At 38.4% G+C, this 17,840-nt stretch overlaps 1 protein-coding gene across 6 annotated transcripts in view; it reads right to left on the minus strand.

Annotated features, from left to right (window-relative positions):
• PRKN (parkin RBR E3 ubiquitin protein ligase) overlaps positions 1–17,840 on the minus strand; it is a 1,277,841-nt gene that overhangs the window by 167,342 nt on the left and 1,092,659 nt on the right. For all 6 annotated transcript variants that reach the window (XM_038394015.2, XM_043511264.1, XM_043511262.1 and 3 more), the window contains one exon: positions 10,795–10,944. In XM_038394015.2, coding sequence (XP_038249943.1) covers positions 10,795–10,944 — 150 coding nt within the window. The remainder of the gene's footprint in view (positions 1–10,794; positions 10,945–17,840) is intronic.

The raw sequence follows: 17,840 nt of genomic DNA on the forward strand, positions 1-17,840 counted from the left end.
GGAGCCATTAGCTTCCCCTGCCCGTGCTGGGTACTGATAGAGAGTGCGACGTGAACACTCATCCATGCCTGCCTCTGCACAGTCAGCCTCAATCGGTGATAAGTCGCAGTGGGACTGAACTCCCCATAAATAGGTCATCGCCCAAACCATGAGTGAACTTTCAAAAGGCAAACAGGCCAGGATTCATTGCCACAATTCAGGCCACCGTCAATGCGATTCCTCTGAAGCCCAAAAATTTCAATCGCTTCACCCAGCTCATTCAAATAACTGCATGAAAAAACATCTCCAGTGTCTATCAAAAAGATAGGCTATTAAAGAACTACAAATGTCTGGAGACCTGAACACTGAAATTCCTTATGAGAATCACTGAATTTAGCATGCTATCGAAGATAGGTCAAGATGACTGAAGCTCTGGACTTTACTCACTCCAGCTGCAAAGTTTAGCTATTATTGCATCAGCATGAGGCTAAAAACTCAGTGAAAATTAAAAATCCTGAAGTATCAGCTGATGCAATGATAAGAATGCTTCTTATGAACTCAAACAGAGGACAAATCTACTAAGCACAAAGTGCATACAGTGCACCAACGAATAGTCGGTTTACTCCCCACTTCCTCCCCACATCATTACCCATCACGGCTGAAGAGGTAAACAAAGATCTTTCACTTGGGAAAGCTGCAGGACATGAAGGTGTCTTTCCGGAATTTCTTAAACCTCAGAGCCAAGAGACAGAAATGGTAGGCAATGCTGTTCTCTGATATCCATTCCTCAGGGTTTGTCCAGAGGATCTGGTGAGAATCTATGGCCATTGCTAAGACCGAGAACCCACCAATAATCCATCACTGTATTGACCCATATCACTTCTCTGCATGTTGTACAAGCTCAGGGAAAGAATATTTACTGGTAAGGATTATGCAGGTTTTGGAAGCAATGTTATCAAATGAACAAGTGAGTTTCCAACCAAGCTGCAGCTGCACCGACTAACCATTAACCTTAATACCACACACTGAGGTGAGAATTCGAGTGAAAACTTAGACTGGGGCAGTTTTCTTAGACTTATCTGCCACCTGTGTCACTGTATGGAGGAATGGCCTTCTCCTGCAAACCAGCAAAATTATCCTATTAAATGCAATGATAAAGTTAAAGTTCTGACCAATTGTAGGTTTCCAATGTTCCTTGATGACCCGGTCACCAAGCCATGCATGCTCAATGATGGCCTGCCACAGGGATCAGTCCTAACATCAATCCTGTTGAACATTCACAGCAATGTAGAGAAAGTGTTTAGGGGTTTCTCTGATCAACCAATGGAAAATTGCCAGAATTTGGCCAATGCTTTCAGTGTGTTATATGGGACTGTCCTTGCTTTTGTAAAGGTTACATTATGGCAGAGCTTCATATTATTGCTTCTCTGAAATGAGTCTTCATAGACTCCACATTTATACAAACTGCTGTTGGGGGTTATCTGTCTATCTAGCTAATCCCCTATTCTTCCTCTGGGCACTAGTAACTCCCTCAGGTTCCACCTGCTACCCTCCTGGTCCTCTGGGTACTGACTACTTGGAACTCAGGTAAGTATTTAAACACATTCTTTATTAAGGATGTGAGGCTACAGGCACTGGAGCTCTACTTCAAGGCGAGTCACGGTGGAGTAACCTGACCAGCAGATAGCTCCAAAGAACTGGTAACAGCACACAGTATATATAAACAAAGTAATCAATTAAACATGGAGTCTGAGCTTTGTTGGATAAACAAATTTACAACAGCTCTTGATTGGTTAGGTATACAGGTACTCGTCACATGAATTATAACCATAAACAAGATTCTGAGACCTGCATACCTCCGACCAGGATTCCCCTTTGCGCACATACAGACCCACAAAGGTCACACAGCAGACGCCTTGATTGACAGTCTTAAGTGGCACTTACTCTGTTGGACACATCTTGGTAGCACAGGCTACAACTGTTACTACTCTTTACATTTTAATTTGCAGAGTGGATTCAGGCCCTGATTCTCCACTCTGTCTTGTACAGTCATTTACATGAGTATAAAGTAGGTGCCAGATCAGAATTGCTATAAAAACTGTAGAAAACAAAGATGCATATAACAGGTCCCAATGCAAGCAATTTATGGGAGCTGCTGCCTCTGAGCCTTCTGATTATTTTTAAGTTCTTCTGAAACATGCCCATTGGTTATTCCAAAAATTAAGCCTAATGATATAGGAGGACATCCTTTTAATTCTTGTGCATTCAGAACTTTGAATTTACCCTGGCTAAACCACGATGTTAGGTCAATAGGCTCATTCTAATCTTAAATTTTATTCTAATCCTGCCTTTTTATTCCATCTTTTCTCATTGATTAAGCAGCTCCTGCATTTTACAATAATGTAATAATATAATAGTGTGAATCCAAAGTCCCTGAGGATGCCTCCCCATGAAAGGCTCTATATAAGCCTACTTTGATTTTATTTATTTTGCATATATAAATAATTTTCTGCATTCAGCTTGTGTTTTGGATTCCTGGTCAAATGTGAAAAGTTTTTAGATGATTGCTCAAATAAGCCTGTTTACATAATTAGGATCCCATCTTTGGTCTCCTCCAATCCCAGAAAACACATTCTTAGTTGACTGCATTATTGGGTCATCTCCTATAGCTCAATGATGTACATCTTTATTCACAGCAAAATCTCACCACTTTATCGCCAGTTATGTTAACTTTTATAAATTCATTTTTATTTGCCTTATCTATTTTAAAAATGTAGTCAGTTTATAAGGACATATCATGAGTGGGGAGAGCCTCAGATGTTCCCTATGGTCTCAGAGGAGTTCTTTAGGACTGGAGTTTCTTTTTTTCCCTTTTTTCTTATGATTTTAGAAATGGTAGGCTGGATCAGGATACACAGTCATCAGGCAGACAGGGCTTGGTTTCATATACAAATAGAATCCACTGGAGCTTCCTGCAATCAGATTTTACCTCCCCTTCTTTATTGATATTACACCCAACATCCTACTTGACTGGCCATACAGTGACACCTCTCTCCATCAGAGGTGGTCTGCAGTGTTTCCGCACCCACCCAGTGGAGTTTCTCTTGGTGAAAGAGGCCAAGCCTGCAATTGCAGACAGCTTTATGTGCCACTTAAACCTGGACTTCAGACTTCATTTATGTTATGTAATATAATGGCTGAGCTATAGAAGACCTCTCTGACTCTGTCTTCATTCCTCCAGACATCACTCTGGATACCCTGTTCAACTGGTTTGGAGTAGGCAGAATGAAGGGGATTGAGAGTTCTCTCTGCTCACTAGATCACAGTTTCTGAGGCAAGTCACTTCTCCTTTCTAAGCCTCTTTTCCAAATCTGTAAAATAAATGCTTGAGGTGATCTACTGAAAGCTACAAACATTGTCTATCATGTTCACTTTCACATTTCATCTACAGCAAATGTCATTTTCCCCATTTTACAGATGGAGAAATTGAAGCAGGCAGGTTGAGCACCCAGAACTCCTAATTAAGCCAGTGGCAAATTGGGGTGTTGAGCACCTCCAAAAATCAGATCCCAAATGACTTTTCAGGGGAGCACTGTGGTCTAATGGCCTAGGTAAAGGACTGAGATTCAGGAAACAGCCCTAAAACCAAAATTAAAAGGTGATTTAAATCAGAGCCCCATTTTATTTCAACTTAAAAATGGATCAACATAAGTGGTGCCAGTTTTAGCCCATTTGTGTTTCATACAGAAATGGATAAAATGGCTTTATTTTTCTTTTGCAAAAGCAAATGGAGTGGATTCAGAAACAGATCGTTTTATTCCCTCCCACCCCGGAACCTCCACATGCACAAACACAGTACTGGATAGCAGGTTCCAGTTTTGATTTATCACTTCTAGCAATAATTAGACTTAATCATGGTCTCTCCTAACACAACTTTTCTGACCAGTGTGAATATAGTGTTATGTCAGAACTTTGTTTGTAAAAGTACAGGTTGGTAGCCTGTATACATTTGGCTGGTACAATTATCAGGCAACTCATCTGTGCTCCCTGCTCACCTCCCCCAAAAAGCCTTCCCACAGTGTTTAGGGAAAGTATATGAGGCTAGCACTGTTTTAGCCATAGTACAAATAGGGTCACAGAGACACTCATTTGTTTTCTACTGCCATTCTATCATATAGTTCTCTGTGCAGTTGAGGTAAAAGAAAAAACAGGTATTCTTAGACATATTGAACTGAGTATAAGTAATTGATTTGTTCTCCTTATATAAACTATTTGTTTTGCTTTTTCTAGCAATAAGAACTAATACGGTCCACGTTGTTAATGGAAACCTTCTCCAGATTGCTTTATCCAGTCACTGCTGACATCTGAATTTCATATCTGTCACAAGATCAATGAATCTCAATACTGCAAGGCATAGCCACTGGAAATGCTGTTCTTTGTCAGTGGTATGGCATGTTAATTTCAGTGTGTTATAGGATAAGGGCGTTATTTCAACTCATCAGTATTCTACCACATTAAAGACTCCTATGTTTATACAGATCATTGCAAGCCATGTTAGACATTCTATGAAAGCCTGTCATATTTTAGCAATGAAACAACTTGCTTAGCTACTGAAGCATAATGTGTCAACAAGATGGAATTCCACTTTCTAGAGGCTAGAGTACCCACTCAATAGAAGAAAGCAATACATGATTACTGCCTAGAGCTTGTGGCATAATGCTAGCAACTCAGCATTTAGCAATAATGGAAAATGTCTGTCTCATTTTCATTCCCCTTGAAAAAAGTCACAATATGATGTTCTGAAACACTTCTGCTGTGAGTCAGCTCCTTAATCTCAACAATATCCTCAAACATTACCTTGTCCATGATAATATATTTATGGCAGATCTTCTTAAAAGCACAAATGTCATAAAATGTAGGAAAAGAACAGAAATATGAACTATAATAATGAAGAGTGGCCCTTCAATTTTAGTAGTAGATATTGGCTGTCTTCCCGATTTCCACTTTAAAGCTTCACAAATGATGTATAAGGCTTGAGGTATTTTTCCTGTTTTATAATTTTCACAAACCCAATGCTTCTCTCTCCGAGATCATATCTCGGGTAGCAGGCTCTATCACTCTTTTCCTCATCTTAAAACTGAGGCAAAGTTTCAGATTGTTGCACACACAATTCATTGTTACTCATTATCTTTCACTCAACTGATTAGAGTTTAGTAGTTTGGGGGGAAAATCCATTTTATGTGGCTTGCAAGAATTTTTCTGAAATACCAATACTAGGTTTGACTGTCTTTATATTTTTAAATATCCTTAAAAATGTCTAATTTTACATGTCCACTGATGAAGTATAAAGGCACATGTTATTTAACTGAACAGCTCCCTGTTTGCAAATAAAGTCTTCTACCTTAGACAGATTTTAAATCATTCTTGATAAGGTACTGAATATGAAACATTGTCCTAAAATCAAATGGCTTAAGAATGGTAGGTTCCCCACAAATAAGGAGCATGCCGACCAGTGAAATGCACTGCATTTGTGCTGAATTTTGTCAGAGAGAATACTTATAAGTGACAGCTATATGAACTCAAAGCTGTTTTCTACTACCTGCATTTGTATTTTGTTGTTTTGTACATTGCATTCTGATGCTATTATACTTAACATTAGAGCTGGTTGAAAATTTTCCAGTGGAACAGTTTTCTAACAGAAAATGGGGGGAATGTGTTGACTCAGTCAAAACTTTCAAAATAAACCAGGCAGGGAGGAAGGCAGACTGCCCAGTGGCCCACCAGCCAGCAGGGAGGCAAGTTGCCTGGCTCCCAAACTCCCCAGCTGCCTCCCTTACAGGCTGCCAGGCTTCCTGGGCTCTGAGAGTCCCCAGAGAATACACTGCAGATGATGTACAGACTATTTTGATTGCTTTTGGTATATGCTTCCTTAACTATGGAAAAATAATTAAAAAGGAAATAAACAGAATAAAAAGAACTGATACATGTACCTAGCCTTAGCTATTTTGGCCTATGAAAAAGGAATAATAATAATTAGACACTGTACTTGAATATAATTTATTTTTTTAGTGAATACTTGCAGTCCTGCAGTCTTAAAATTGCACCTGCCCTGCAGGAAAGGAGTGGGCTTTTTTTTTTTGGGTGTAAGAACTCAGTTATTCAGTGGGAGTTTCCTTACAGAACATGAAATCTGCTCAAAAACAGGGAATTTTAAGACTCAATTTTTGTATTGTCATTTCAAGTGTACAATATTTCTCATGGCAGTAGTAACATGACACACAGTAAGGTTGAGATTCTCACTTGTGGATTCTGTAATCAGCTGAAGGGGGCAGGAGGAAGGGCTACAAAGATGCACATTATGATTCCCTGATTCTATAGCCATTTATACTGCCAACCCAGTCCCCATCTTAGTTTAGAGCAGCTTTAGGGCTGGCTGGCTCTGGCCACAAGTAGAAGGGTCTGCTACCAAGGATCACTGGAGCACAGTAGTACTCCAGCTATGTACCCTTGCTCTTAGCTATGCCCCCAATAGGCACGCTACACCAAAGGTGGAGATGGAGAGAGAATGGCTTAAATTATAGCTATGCTGGCTTTACAAGATCCAAGGATTTCCCCTCCATTCTAAGGGAATCCCTGTCTGGCTGGATCTGCTGGCTTTACAAACCTTTTTTGCTGCCGGAGTGATGCAAAGGGACCATTTCTTATGAGACAATCTGAACCTGAAAAGTCTCTTCTACTTGTCACTATAATAAATTAAGATTTGTGGTGTGAATTCTTCAGGTGTGTGGACTGTATGTGTATACTAAAGCATCCATTTTAATAAGCCAGTAATACACTTTTCCTCTGAGCTCAGTTTTAACCTCAGTAGGTTCTCAGTTTTTAATGCCAAGCTTTTCTTTAATATATAGGAAGTAATATCCTAGGATAGTAGAAAACAAGACAAAGATGTTTTATTTATAGAGCTTTCACGGGCCTTGATTACCACAGCTTTTCCTGGATCCAGGCCAGTTGGTACAATCTGTAGTGTCTTTCATATTTTGTTGCTGTTTTCTTGTATTAAATATGTCAACGTTTTACATTTGAGCAGTAAAAGTAGAGAGATAGGCCTGTTGAATAGCAATGAAAGCAGAACAGTGCATAATGCTAATACCTTGGGAAATTAATTAATATTTTATAAGTAATAAAAAGTGTGAAGGATTAGCCAAGATTGAAGGTTAATCAGTGGCACCACTACATATGGAGCACTGTTCATAACTGAAGATTTCTCCATAATGCTCCTTCAGTCAAAAATAAACAGCTCCAGATTCACAATGCTCTTCTTATTTACTTTAAAAGGATCAAAGCCTGATTGCAATGGACACTACAGAAGCATATAAAGACAGTTAATACTTTCTCTCTTAGAATGCACAAACAGCCAACCATTTGTCTTATGGCCCTCTTTTGAACTTGTAAATTGTTGTATATATGGTATACTATCATCTGCAAAGATACTTGTGCCAAACTTCTGTCCTTTTTTTTTTTTCCACAGTGGTAAAGAAAACTTCTTATCTGTGGTCCTGATTCTGAAATCAAGTAGCTTATATACATGTAGACTACACCCTGAGGCCCTGAGGTCATGGCATAGAATCCATCACGACTCCTGCCATGGGGGTTCTGCAGAAAAAAATCTTCTAAGGACTTTTTCTGCAGAGTCAGAGAGAGAATCAGAGCCACCAATTTCTCCCGTTCTCTCACACTTGGGTGTGGATTTTGGGGGAGTGCCCAGAATGTGGTTCATTAGACCGGGCTAATATCCAAACTGTGCTTCAGTGAAGTGTGTCCTCTTCTCAACATCTCTTAACCCAAAAGAACTGGTCAGATAAAATTCAAGTCTCATAATCTGGTCACTAGCTACTAAAGCAGAGAGTCCTTAAAAGAAAACATAACAGCTTGCTAAACAGGTCAATATGTATAACCTTTAAATTAAGTACATTTTATTTACAGAGCAACTACAGATTCAAGCTACAGAATGCAGTTTGACTTGTCACTTTAAGGTACAGAGTAGAGCAAAAATTATTGGTGATTTTATTAGGGCTGTCAAGCGATTAAAAAAATTAGTCGCGATTAATCACACTGTAGTAATAAAATATGTATTTAAATATTTTTGGATGTTTTCTACATTTTCAAATATTGATTTCAATTACAACACAGAATACAAAATGTACAGTGCTCTTTATACTTTTTTTAATTGAATATTTGCACTGTAAAAAAACAAAAGAAATAGTATATTTCAATTTACCTAATACAAATACTGTAGTGCAATCTCTTTATCATGAAAGTTGAACTCACAACTGTAGAATTATGTACAAAAACTAACTGCATTCCAAAATAAAATGTAAAACTTTAGAGCCTACAAGTCCACCCAGTCCTACTTCAGCCAATCGCTCAAACAAACAAGTCTAGTTACATTTGCAGGAGATAATGCTGCCTGCTTTTTGGTTACAATGTCACCTGAAAGTGAGAACAGGCATTCACATGGCACAGTTGAAACTGGCGTCACAAGATATTTACCTGCCAGATGCACTAAAGATTCATATGTCCCTTCATGGTTCAACCACCATTCCAGAGAATGTGTGTCCATGCTGATGACTGGTTCTGCTCAATATCGATCCAAAGCAGAGGAGACCAACGCATGTTCATTTTCACTATCTGAGTCAAATGCCACCAGCAGAAGATAGATTTTCTTTTTTTGTGGTTCGGGTTCTGTAGTTTCCGCATTGGAGTGTTGCTTTTTTAAGACTTCTGAAAGCATGCTCCACACCTCATCCCTCTCAAATTTTGGAAGGCATTTCATATTCTTAAATCTTGAGTCGAGTGCTGTAGCTATTTTTAGAAATCTCACACTGATACCTTTTTTGCGTTTTGTCAAATCTGCTGTGAAACTGTTTTTAAAACGAACATATGCTGAGTCATTATCTGAGACTGCTATAACATAAGATATATGGTAGAATGCGGGTAAAACAGAACAGGAGACATACAATTCTCCCCCAAGGAGTTCAGTCACAAATTTAATTAATGCACTATTTTTGTTAATGGTCATCATCGGCATGAAGCATATCCTCCTGAACGGTGGCTGAAGCATGAAGGGGCATACGATCATTTAGCATATTTCACGTAAATACCTTGTGACATCGGCTACAAAAGTGCCATGCAAACGCCTGTTCTCACTTTCAGATGACATTGTAAATAAGAAGCAGGCAGCAGTATCTCTGTAAATGTAAACAAACTTGTTTGTCTTAGTGATTGGTTGAACAAGAAGTGGACTTGTAGACTCTAAAGCTTTACATTGTTTTGTTTTTGAATGCAATTATGTAACAAAATCTACATTTGTAAGTTTCACTTTCATGATAGAGATTGCACTACAGTACTTGTATGAGGAATTGAAAAATACTATTTTGTTTATCATTTTTACAGTGCAAATATTTATAATCAAAAATATTGAGTACTGTACACTTTGTATTCCGTGATATAATAGAAATCAATATATTTGAAAATGTAGAAAAACATCCAAAATATTTAATAAATTTCAATTGGTATTCTATTTAACAATGCAATTAATCACAAGTTTTTTTAATTGCAGTTAATTTTTTAGGAGTTCATCATGCGAGTTAACTGCGATTAATAGTCAGCCCTAGATTTTACCCTTTTTAACCAATCCTGAAATTAAATCTGAGGTATTTCTTTCCGTTTAGTCATTCTTGTTTCTCATTTCTTTTCCACCGCCACCCTTTATTTTGTAGCCCTGTGCCAGTTCAGAGAACTGGGGAACTTAGTGTTTTAAATGCACCACTGCATGGACAGATAGGAAGTTGTACCAAGGTCGAGAGATGCTAGTCTACTCATGGAAGAAAAGTTACAGTAACTTCTGAGTTCAGCAAACAATTATTCTTCCGTGCTATCAGTTTGGGCAACATCAAAACCACAGTAAAGTACATTTCCCACCACAAAAAGACAACAACACGCTGCTATTTTATAAATATATATTTTCTCTCCTTCCACCGCCTGCATGGATTTAGGAATAATATCAGGCACAGGAGGACTCCCTTGGTACCAGCATCATCAACCTATCATTTAGTAGGGCCTTTTGCGTATAGAACTTTTTCCCCTCCAGCCGTTTTCTTTTAAGATACAGAGGTAATTTTATTCAAGAAAATGACTGATTCACCTAGTCTGACCTCTTAGCACAACATATTTTTAAATGCTGCTTAATTTTGTTTTCCTAAAAATACCATTCGTTCTGCACATCCCTAGTTAAAAATGGGTTTAATGAGACAATAAAGCACAGAGTTTTCTGCATTAATCTTCATTATGTTTCTTAAAATACTCACACCATGTCACTGAGGTATCATTGACTGGTCATGTTCTCTCCCTTCATCCCCCCTCTCTAATTAAGAAGGGTGGTACTAATACAATAATAAATGGTTTGCACTAGATCTTATTCAGTTTTGCTGAGTGCAGGGAGAAAAAAGTCAAAGCTCCTGGCTTGTCATTTGCACAGTTCAACGACTCACTGTAACTACTTAGATCAGCAACTTCTCAAACCAATTAAAGCAAAGGATTCTGGGATGGACATACTCTACATGACAAAGTAGTGATTTCTAGGCTCTGGCACTGTATTAAAATTGTTTATTGAAAGCTACTGAATCTCACTGTGGTATGAAGGGTAATTCAGAGTCATCAATGTGAAAGGAAAATATGTTTTTTTTTAAGCTTCTTGTTAAATCCTGCAATCTCAATCGATTCCCAATTAGCTATAAGGAAAGTGCACAGCCTTACCCCACAGCCCAGTCCATTGCTTGGCTCGCATACTATTTTTCTCACTTCTGGTTCAGGAAGCAGGCCAGCACCACATCCTGGAGTAGGACACAGCACTCCGCCCATCTGCAGCACACACTCTTCTGCACCATAGCGCTGGTAGCGGTTGTACTGCAAGGCAAAATACATGTACTGTAGTTCAAAGAGCCTGGGGAGGGGGGGAAATCCCAAACTGTCTCGCTCTGGTTTATCTTCCTCATTTAAATCAGCAGTTATGATGTCTCTTTTACACAGTAAAATCAGGTTATTTGTCAGATGTTTGGGGGCATCAAAGTACTGCCACATTGTTTCAGTACACAGGGTAAATACCACAATGCTTCATTCCACATTAGATACAAATTGGGGGGAGGAAATCAAAGAGCTGTAGCCAGAAGTTAACAGTATAATGAGTCAGAGCCAAAAGTATCCTACAATTACACAAGACAACTTTCTTTTGAAAAACATATTCCAGATAGACAAACTGAGCCACAAAATCTTTCTGTGGGTAACAATTTTAATTTCATGGGTAGTTGTTTCTATTTCTCACAGTAGTGCCAGTGTTTCACAGACTCTCATTAAGTAGCCTCACAACACCAAAGGAGGGAAGAATCTCCATTTTACAGATGGAGACACCAGAAAGTTAAGTGACCTATTCAAGCTTATACAGGAATTCTGTGTCAGAGTCAGAAATAAAATCCAAATCCTATGAGTCCTAGCCCAGTGCCTTAGCCATGACACCACTCTTCTGTGCGTCTAAGAAAGAAGTATAAATTGGACCATCTCTGTCACTTTTAATCACTACCTTACTTCAGGACTGCTTGCAGAGTATGGGTGGCAGAAACTGATCCTAAGTAAAGAAATATAAGGGTCTCTCTGGTTTATCATTGGGGTTAATCACAGCCAGCGAACTTGTTTTTAAACAGGACTGTCTTTGTCTACAGTAAGTGCTAAGGAGAATTGATCAAAACATGCAGGGAACATTTTCATCCAAATTTTGAATCTTTGGAAAATTTAGACAAACTCAACAAATTTTAAAATATTTTAATCAGCAGGTTAGTTAACACATTTAAAAACCACCATTCATTTCAGAGTGTAGACAGACCTTAAGACAGTTAGATGGAACCCAGGTGTCAAATACAGCCTGTATTTTTTAAAAAGAAATTCTAGCCCTTGTGGTTGTGAAGAAAACCTTTAAAGTTTTTTTTAAACCAATTCTGTGTTTTTTTCTTAAGTCTGCAGAGAGCCTGAAACAATGAAGGAGACAGGTTTGAACTCTAGCCACATCTCTAGCGTGTCAAGTAAATGACACTTTAATGTCATCACTGCACTGTCGATCATTGTAGAGGGTAAAATGGGGTATTGAAAAAAAGTCCAGAGAGAGGTGGGAATTGAGAATTTGCAACTGCAGGGAAGGAAATGCAGAGCGAAGAACAGAGAGGAAAGACAGAAACAGAAAGGAAGATGGAGAAGTAAGAGAAACAAAGGATAGAAATAACAGTGGTCCAAATGGTGGGCATATTTTACCACTGAGTGACAGTGAGTCAATTAAGTATGTAACAAATAATAGTAACTAGAAGTTTGGTTATTATGTAAAGGCCCATTTCTACCCTTGAACTATGGCACACTTCTCCATGATATCAGTGGGCCTTCTGCTGAAGATGGAGTGTACACAGTCCTAAATTAAGGCCTCAGGCCATAGACCACAACGATAAGTGGAGTTTGGCTCTCTCTGCTGAATGAGTTTGGCACTCTGGTCTAGATGGAATCTATCATGGTGTAACATGCACACTGCAGGTGCAAGAAGAAGTTTAAATTATATCAACTCACACTTCTGATCTATACATTTGGTTTTTAGTCACTGGTGTAGCTGCAAAAGTATAAACCCCTACTGTAGTCATGGTTTATGCCACTGCAGTAACTGGTCTAGCTTACCCTGGTTTCAAATTGAGATAAGCTAAACGGATATAAAATCAGTTTGCACCAGGTTAAATCATGTCTAAAGTATGGATTTGCACTGATTCAGCTCTACCAGCGGTTGATAAAACTCCAGTGTAGAGCAGGTCTCAGTGAATCTGGCCCATTGCACAGTGAATAAATAAAAGAGAAAAAACTAAAAGGCAAGAGCGAAATGAGTTGGATGAATTTTCTCAGAAGATGGGGAAATGAGCTGAGGGTGTGCAAATATCACAAAACACAGTCTACAATTACAGCTTTAATGAAAAGATTTAGTACTTCTTAAAATTCTACCTAATATATAACTCATGACAATTTTGGATTACCAAAAACACAACCACACCAAAACTATGGAAAATGAAGCAATGAATCCAAACCCCCACACAGGGAGGATGCAAATGAGCACTTTAACAAACACAGGAGTTCCTATGCACATTTTGCAGGTACAATTTAGGAGATCCCTCATAATTTGCAGGAGTTGCATGCTACAACAACACATTCTTTTTCACTGTATTTTTTAAAACAAGTATGAGAGTTTTGAAAGTCACAGTCAAGTTACATAATATCCATATTAAAAATAATAGTCTTATATCCTGTTTTATAAAATCTTTTCCAAACAGTTGGGAAAATCCACAAAAAATCCATCTCTCTTTATATTGAAGAAAGCAAAATACAAAAGCTAATTGGAAAAATACCCTTTTAAAGAAGAACCACTCAGTGTATGAGAGGCATGAGCAAATCAGTTGGAAATTGGGGATTAATATCTTATATGCTTTACAGCCTTCTTGTTAGAGAGGAATTTGAAGACATCAGCATTTAGAGAGGCATATATGACACGTGTCTGCAAGGTCCCCTTGAACGTGGGGGCTCAACGAGTCAAATGATGTTTAACATTATTATGCATGAACCCATTTATCCCAGGGTAATGGGATAAATATTTAATGTTGGAATCTATCAATTTTCAACCAAGTTTGTGATTCTTGCAGTAAATATGTTGAGTGCTCAGAGTCATTCTGCTGGCCTTGAACAGAAGTGCTGGTAATCACAGCTGCAAAGCTCTCCGAGGACCTCATTTTTTGTAAGAGCACAGAATGGACCTGAAGGTGAGGAGGGAGATTGTCTTACCCGCTCTTAAAAGGTAACATTCAATTGTGCTGATTGTTAGTAGCTTCCTATTATAGACACAAACACCAGCAATACTATAGTTGAGGGTCTGTCAGCATTTCCATTATAAATCCTCAGCTGAAAAGAGAAAATGATCTCCATTCTCAAACTTGACATAAAGAAGTCAGCAAGATTTCCCCCACTGTAATAAAGAAATTTTCATGACAAAAATCAATTCTGTCTTTATAAGTTATAGGCAAGAAAATGGATTTACAGGGTTCATTGGGAAAAAAGCATCATATTTTATCCAACGAATTTGACAAGTTATACTGGTTCAGCACAGAAATCATGCCAAATCATTATACAATTATAGCACTGTCAAGAATGATTTTCATACCATAAAAAGCCAAACAAATGGATCAATTGGAAAACAGAAGATCCTACTAAATGCTTTGCACATTCTGCTATCCACTTACAAACCTGTCTCTACCCCTAGAGCTCAGATACATTTACAAAGGTGTCATTTTCCAATATTTTTCTTTTCTGTCTATACTGTAGATCAATTAAAGGCCCAGACATCAACTGAAAATGAAGAAGCAGAACTGTACAAGTCTACTGTCATAACAAAAATCAGTTATATTCCAATATACATTGTATTCTAAGGTTAAGGAACAAAATATCTCACTTTATATTAAGGGTACATTTATAAATAGCTTATAAAGGGTTAATACACAATGAAGAAGTGTTCAAATCATTTGCTATAGAATTCAAGAGGGCAACAGTGCGCTGTCAGAGAGTAGCCCTAACTGCAGTGCCCTCTTGCAACAGGCCCTGGCATGACCGGTGCACCCATTTCTCCCCTGAGGTAACCCACAGACTCTACTTTAGGCTATCTTGCTCAATAGTACCTCTTCATAGGGCTGGGTTTATTACAGGAACACAGTGCAAATAGTTCAAAATTCAAATTCCCAAAACATAATTTGCACTGGGGTGATAAATGAGTAATCTTTAAAATCACATATCCTCAGGGCCATTGATGTAACACAGACCACATTCCGGTGTCTTCCACCACACCTGGTTTCTTTGTTGGTCCTCTTCTGTCTCTCTTTCAGGACGGCCCCCACAGCCCTCCCAGCTGGAGTGCAACCCCACTCTTCCTAACAGGAACCCCCACAGCATCTCTGATGGGTGATCTTCCTCACAAGAGGAGCATCCCTCACTCCCCCTGACCCTCTCTTTGTTCTTCTGGGTCCAGCTCTCCAGTACAGAGATGTCAGCTGCTAAACCTCACCAGTGCTCCCCCTTCCTTCAGCCCTCTCCGGCCCTCGACTTTGGCATTCTGGCTTAGAGCCAGCAGGCACCTCCCTGTGCTGCTACTTCTGCCATCAGTCCTTTCCATCTATCTGCCCTACCTCTCTGCCTTGGGGACACCAGCCAGCAAACCCCTCTTGCTGCTCTCCTTTCCTTCAGCCTTCCTCCAAGGGACACCTTCTGTATCAGCAGCTCTTACCTGCTTCTTTTCCTCACTCTCACTCAAGCAGCTCTGATTCATTGGATCTCTTAAAGTCCTGAGGTGCTTCCCTACCTCTTAATTGGCCAAATGGAAGCACCTGTTCTGGCACAGGGGAGCTGGATCCACTTCATTTTCTGGGGCCAACCACCCTGTGACAGTTGCATACAATCATGGATTAGAACTCTCTAACACCTTCTACTCAGCATTATGTGCAACACATAGAACTCAGGTCTGTAACATGTTTACAACAGGTGAAATTTTCATAATTGTCCAAGTGACTTAGGAAACTAACTTATTTTCAGAAATAGGCAAAATACACATGACAATAAGTTTAAGGATCCTAAATCACATAGGCATAATGTGAAAACATTACCCATCTATTTATCATTTATGAACACCTTATACATTATTTATGGATGTATCCTTAAAATCAATTGGAACTGAACAAACTATACTTAGGATAAAGGTATATTCCACCATTTCAGACAGACTTCTGAATGATCTAATGGACGGGGCACTGGACTAGACAGCTACTAAAGAGATCTGGATTCAATTTTTGACTCAGGCACACACGTTATGGGTAACTTTAGGTAAAACACTTGATCTACTCTGCACCTCCATTTTCCATCTGTAAAGTGGGGGTGATACTTCCCTACCATACAGGGATGTCGCAAGGATAAAAATCCATTAATAACTGAGAGGTCATCAGGTACTATGGTGATGAGGGCCATATAAACAGAAAAATTAATATTTCCCCAAACAACCATTTAATAATGACACCCAGCATGGAAGGAATCAACCACAAGCCTTCTACTATTGTTAGAAACTAGCTTTAAAAGTAATCTGATGTAAATTTGTGAGGCATTCAGATATTGCTGTGACAAAGGCCACAGAAATATCTATAAGTAAATAACTGGAGACTGCTGATTTTCATACATGCATAAACAAACATGGAAAAAACTTGTATTGTGTAAATTTCCCAATTAACAGTATTTAAAAAAATGCTTAAAATTAGGGTGACCAGATGTCCTCTTTTTATAGGGACAGTCCTGTTTTTTGGGACTTTTCCTTATATAGGCGTCTATTACCCCCCACCCTCTGTCCCATTTTTTCCACAGTTGCTATCTGGTCACCCTACTTAAAATACACTTAAAATTGTGCTTAATTTTAAGTGACAAGCATTCCATCAACTAAGTCTTTTTCATGAAAAATATATTAATGCTACAGGAGAAAAATCCACTGAGGTGTTCTAGAAGGTGACCAGATCATTCTGGGGACTGAAAAGGGGACATGGTAGCCTATCACTATTATGACACAGATTTGAATGCAGCAAGGTGCGAGTAATCACAAAGCCGAGGATATTTGAAGTTTTTGGGCATTTAGTATATTTGAAACTTTAAAGGGCCAATTTACCAAAGCTGAAAACAATAGTTAGCATAACTGACTGGGAATCAAAATTTAAAGTGTGGGTGTTTACAAAAACTGTGTATTGTTCAAGGACATAACTGGATGTCCAAAAAGCCACATTTCCACAGACATAAAAGAAGGCAAGCTTGCCAAAAAGCCATACTGGTTAAAAGGAGATTTGGAAGCGCTGCTAAAACATAAAACATCAATATATAAAAGGAGAAAAAACAGGGGAAAAGGGCAATGAATATAAGCTACAAGTTAAAAAATGTAGGTGTCAAGGGAAGCTAAAGGAATCAATGAAATATCAATGGCCAGTAAGATTAAACACAATAAGATGGCATTTTAAAAACATATTAGGAAACAAAACAACAAAAATCCCTAGGTCAGGTATAAGTCCATTGCTAGATGTGGATAGTAAAATTGTAAATAATGCTACAGAAAAGGCAGAAAATGTTCAATAGATATTTCTTTTCTATATTTGAAATGAAGCAGGAGAAAGCATCCATCCCATATGATGATGTTGATAGAATAGGAAGTTTACCATCTGTGATAAAGGAGGATGTGAGTCAGCAGCTGCTCAAATTAAACATTTTCACATCCACAGGACTGGATTACTTCCACGTAAAAGTTTTAAAAGAACTACCTGAGGAACTCTCTGCATCGTTATTTTTTTAAATAAATCTTGGAAACCTGGGCTAAATCCAAAGGATTGGAGGCCTACCAATGTAGTTCCAATATTTAAAAAGGGTTTAAAGGATAACCCAGGTAAGCCTGATGTTGATTCCGGATAAAATAATGGAAAGTTAATTTGGGACTCTATCCATAAAGAATTAAAGGCTAAAAATAGAACTTTTGCCAGTCAACATAATTTCATGGAAGGTTATGTCTTACCAAATAAACCTGTTGTCTTCTTTTAAAAAAAAAAGAAAAAACAAACAACCAAAAAAACCCCCAAAACCAAGATAACAGGTCTGATTTAAAAAAAATAAAGAAACTGTGGTGATAGAGTATACCTTGATTTCTCTAAGGCATTTGACTTAGAGCATGT

This window comes from Dermochelys coriacea, chromosome 3, assembly GCF_009764565.3.
Source record: "Dermochelys coriacea isolate rDerCor1 chromosome 3, rDerCor1.pri.v4, whole genome shotgun sequence".
In the NCBI taxonomy this organism is placed as follows: domain Eukaryota; kingdom Metazoa; phylum Chordata; order Testudines; family Dermochelyidae; genus Dermochelys; species Dermochelys coriacea.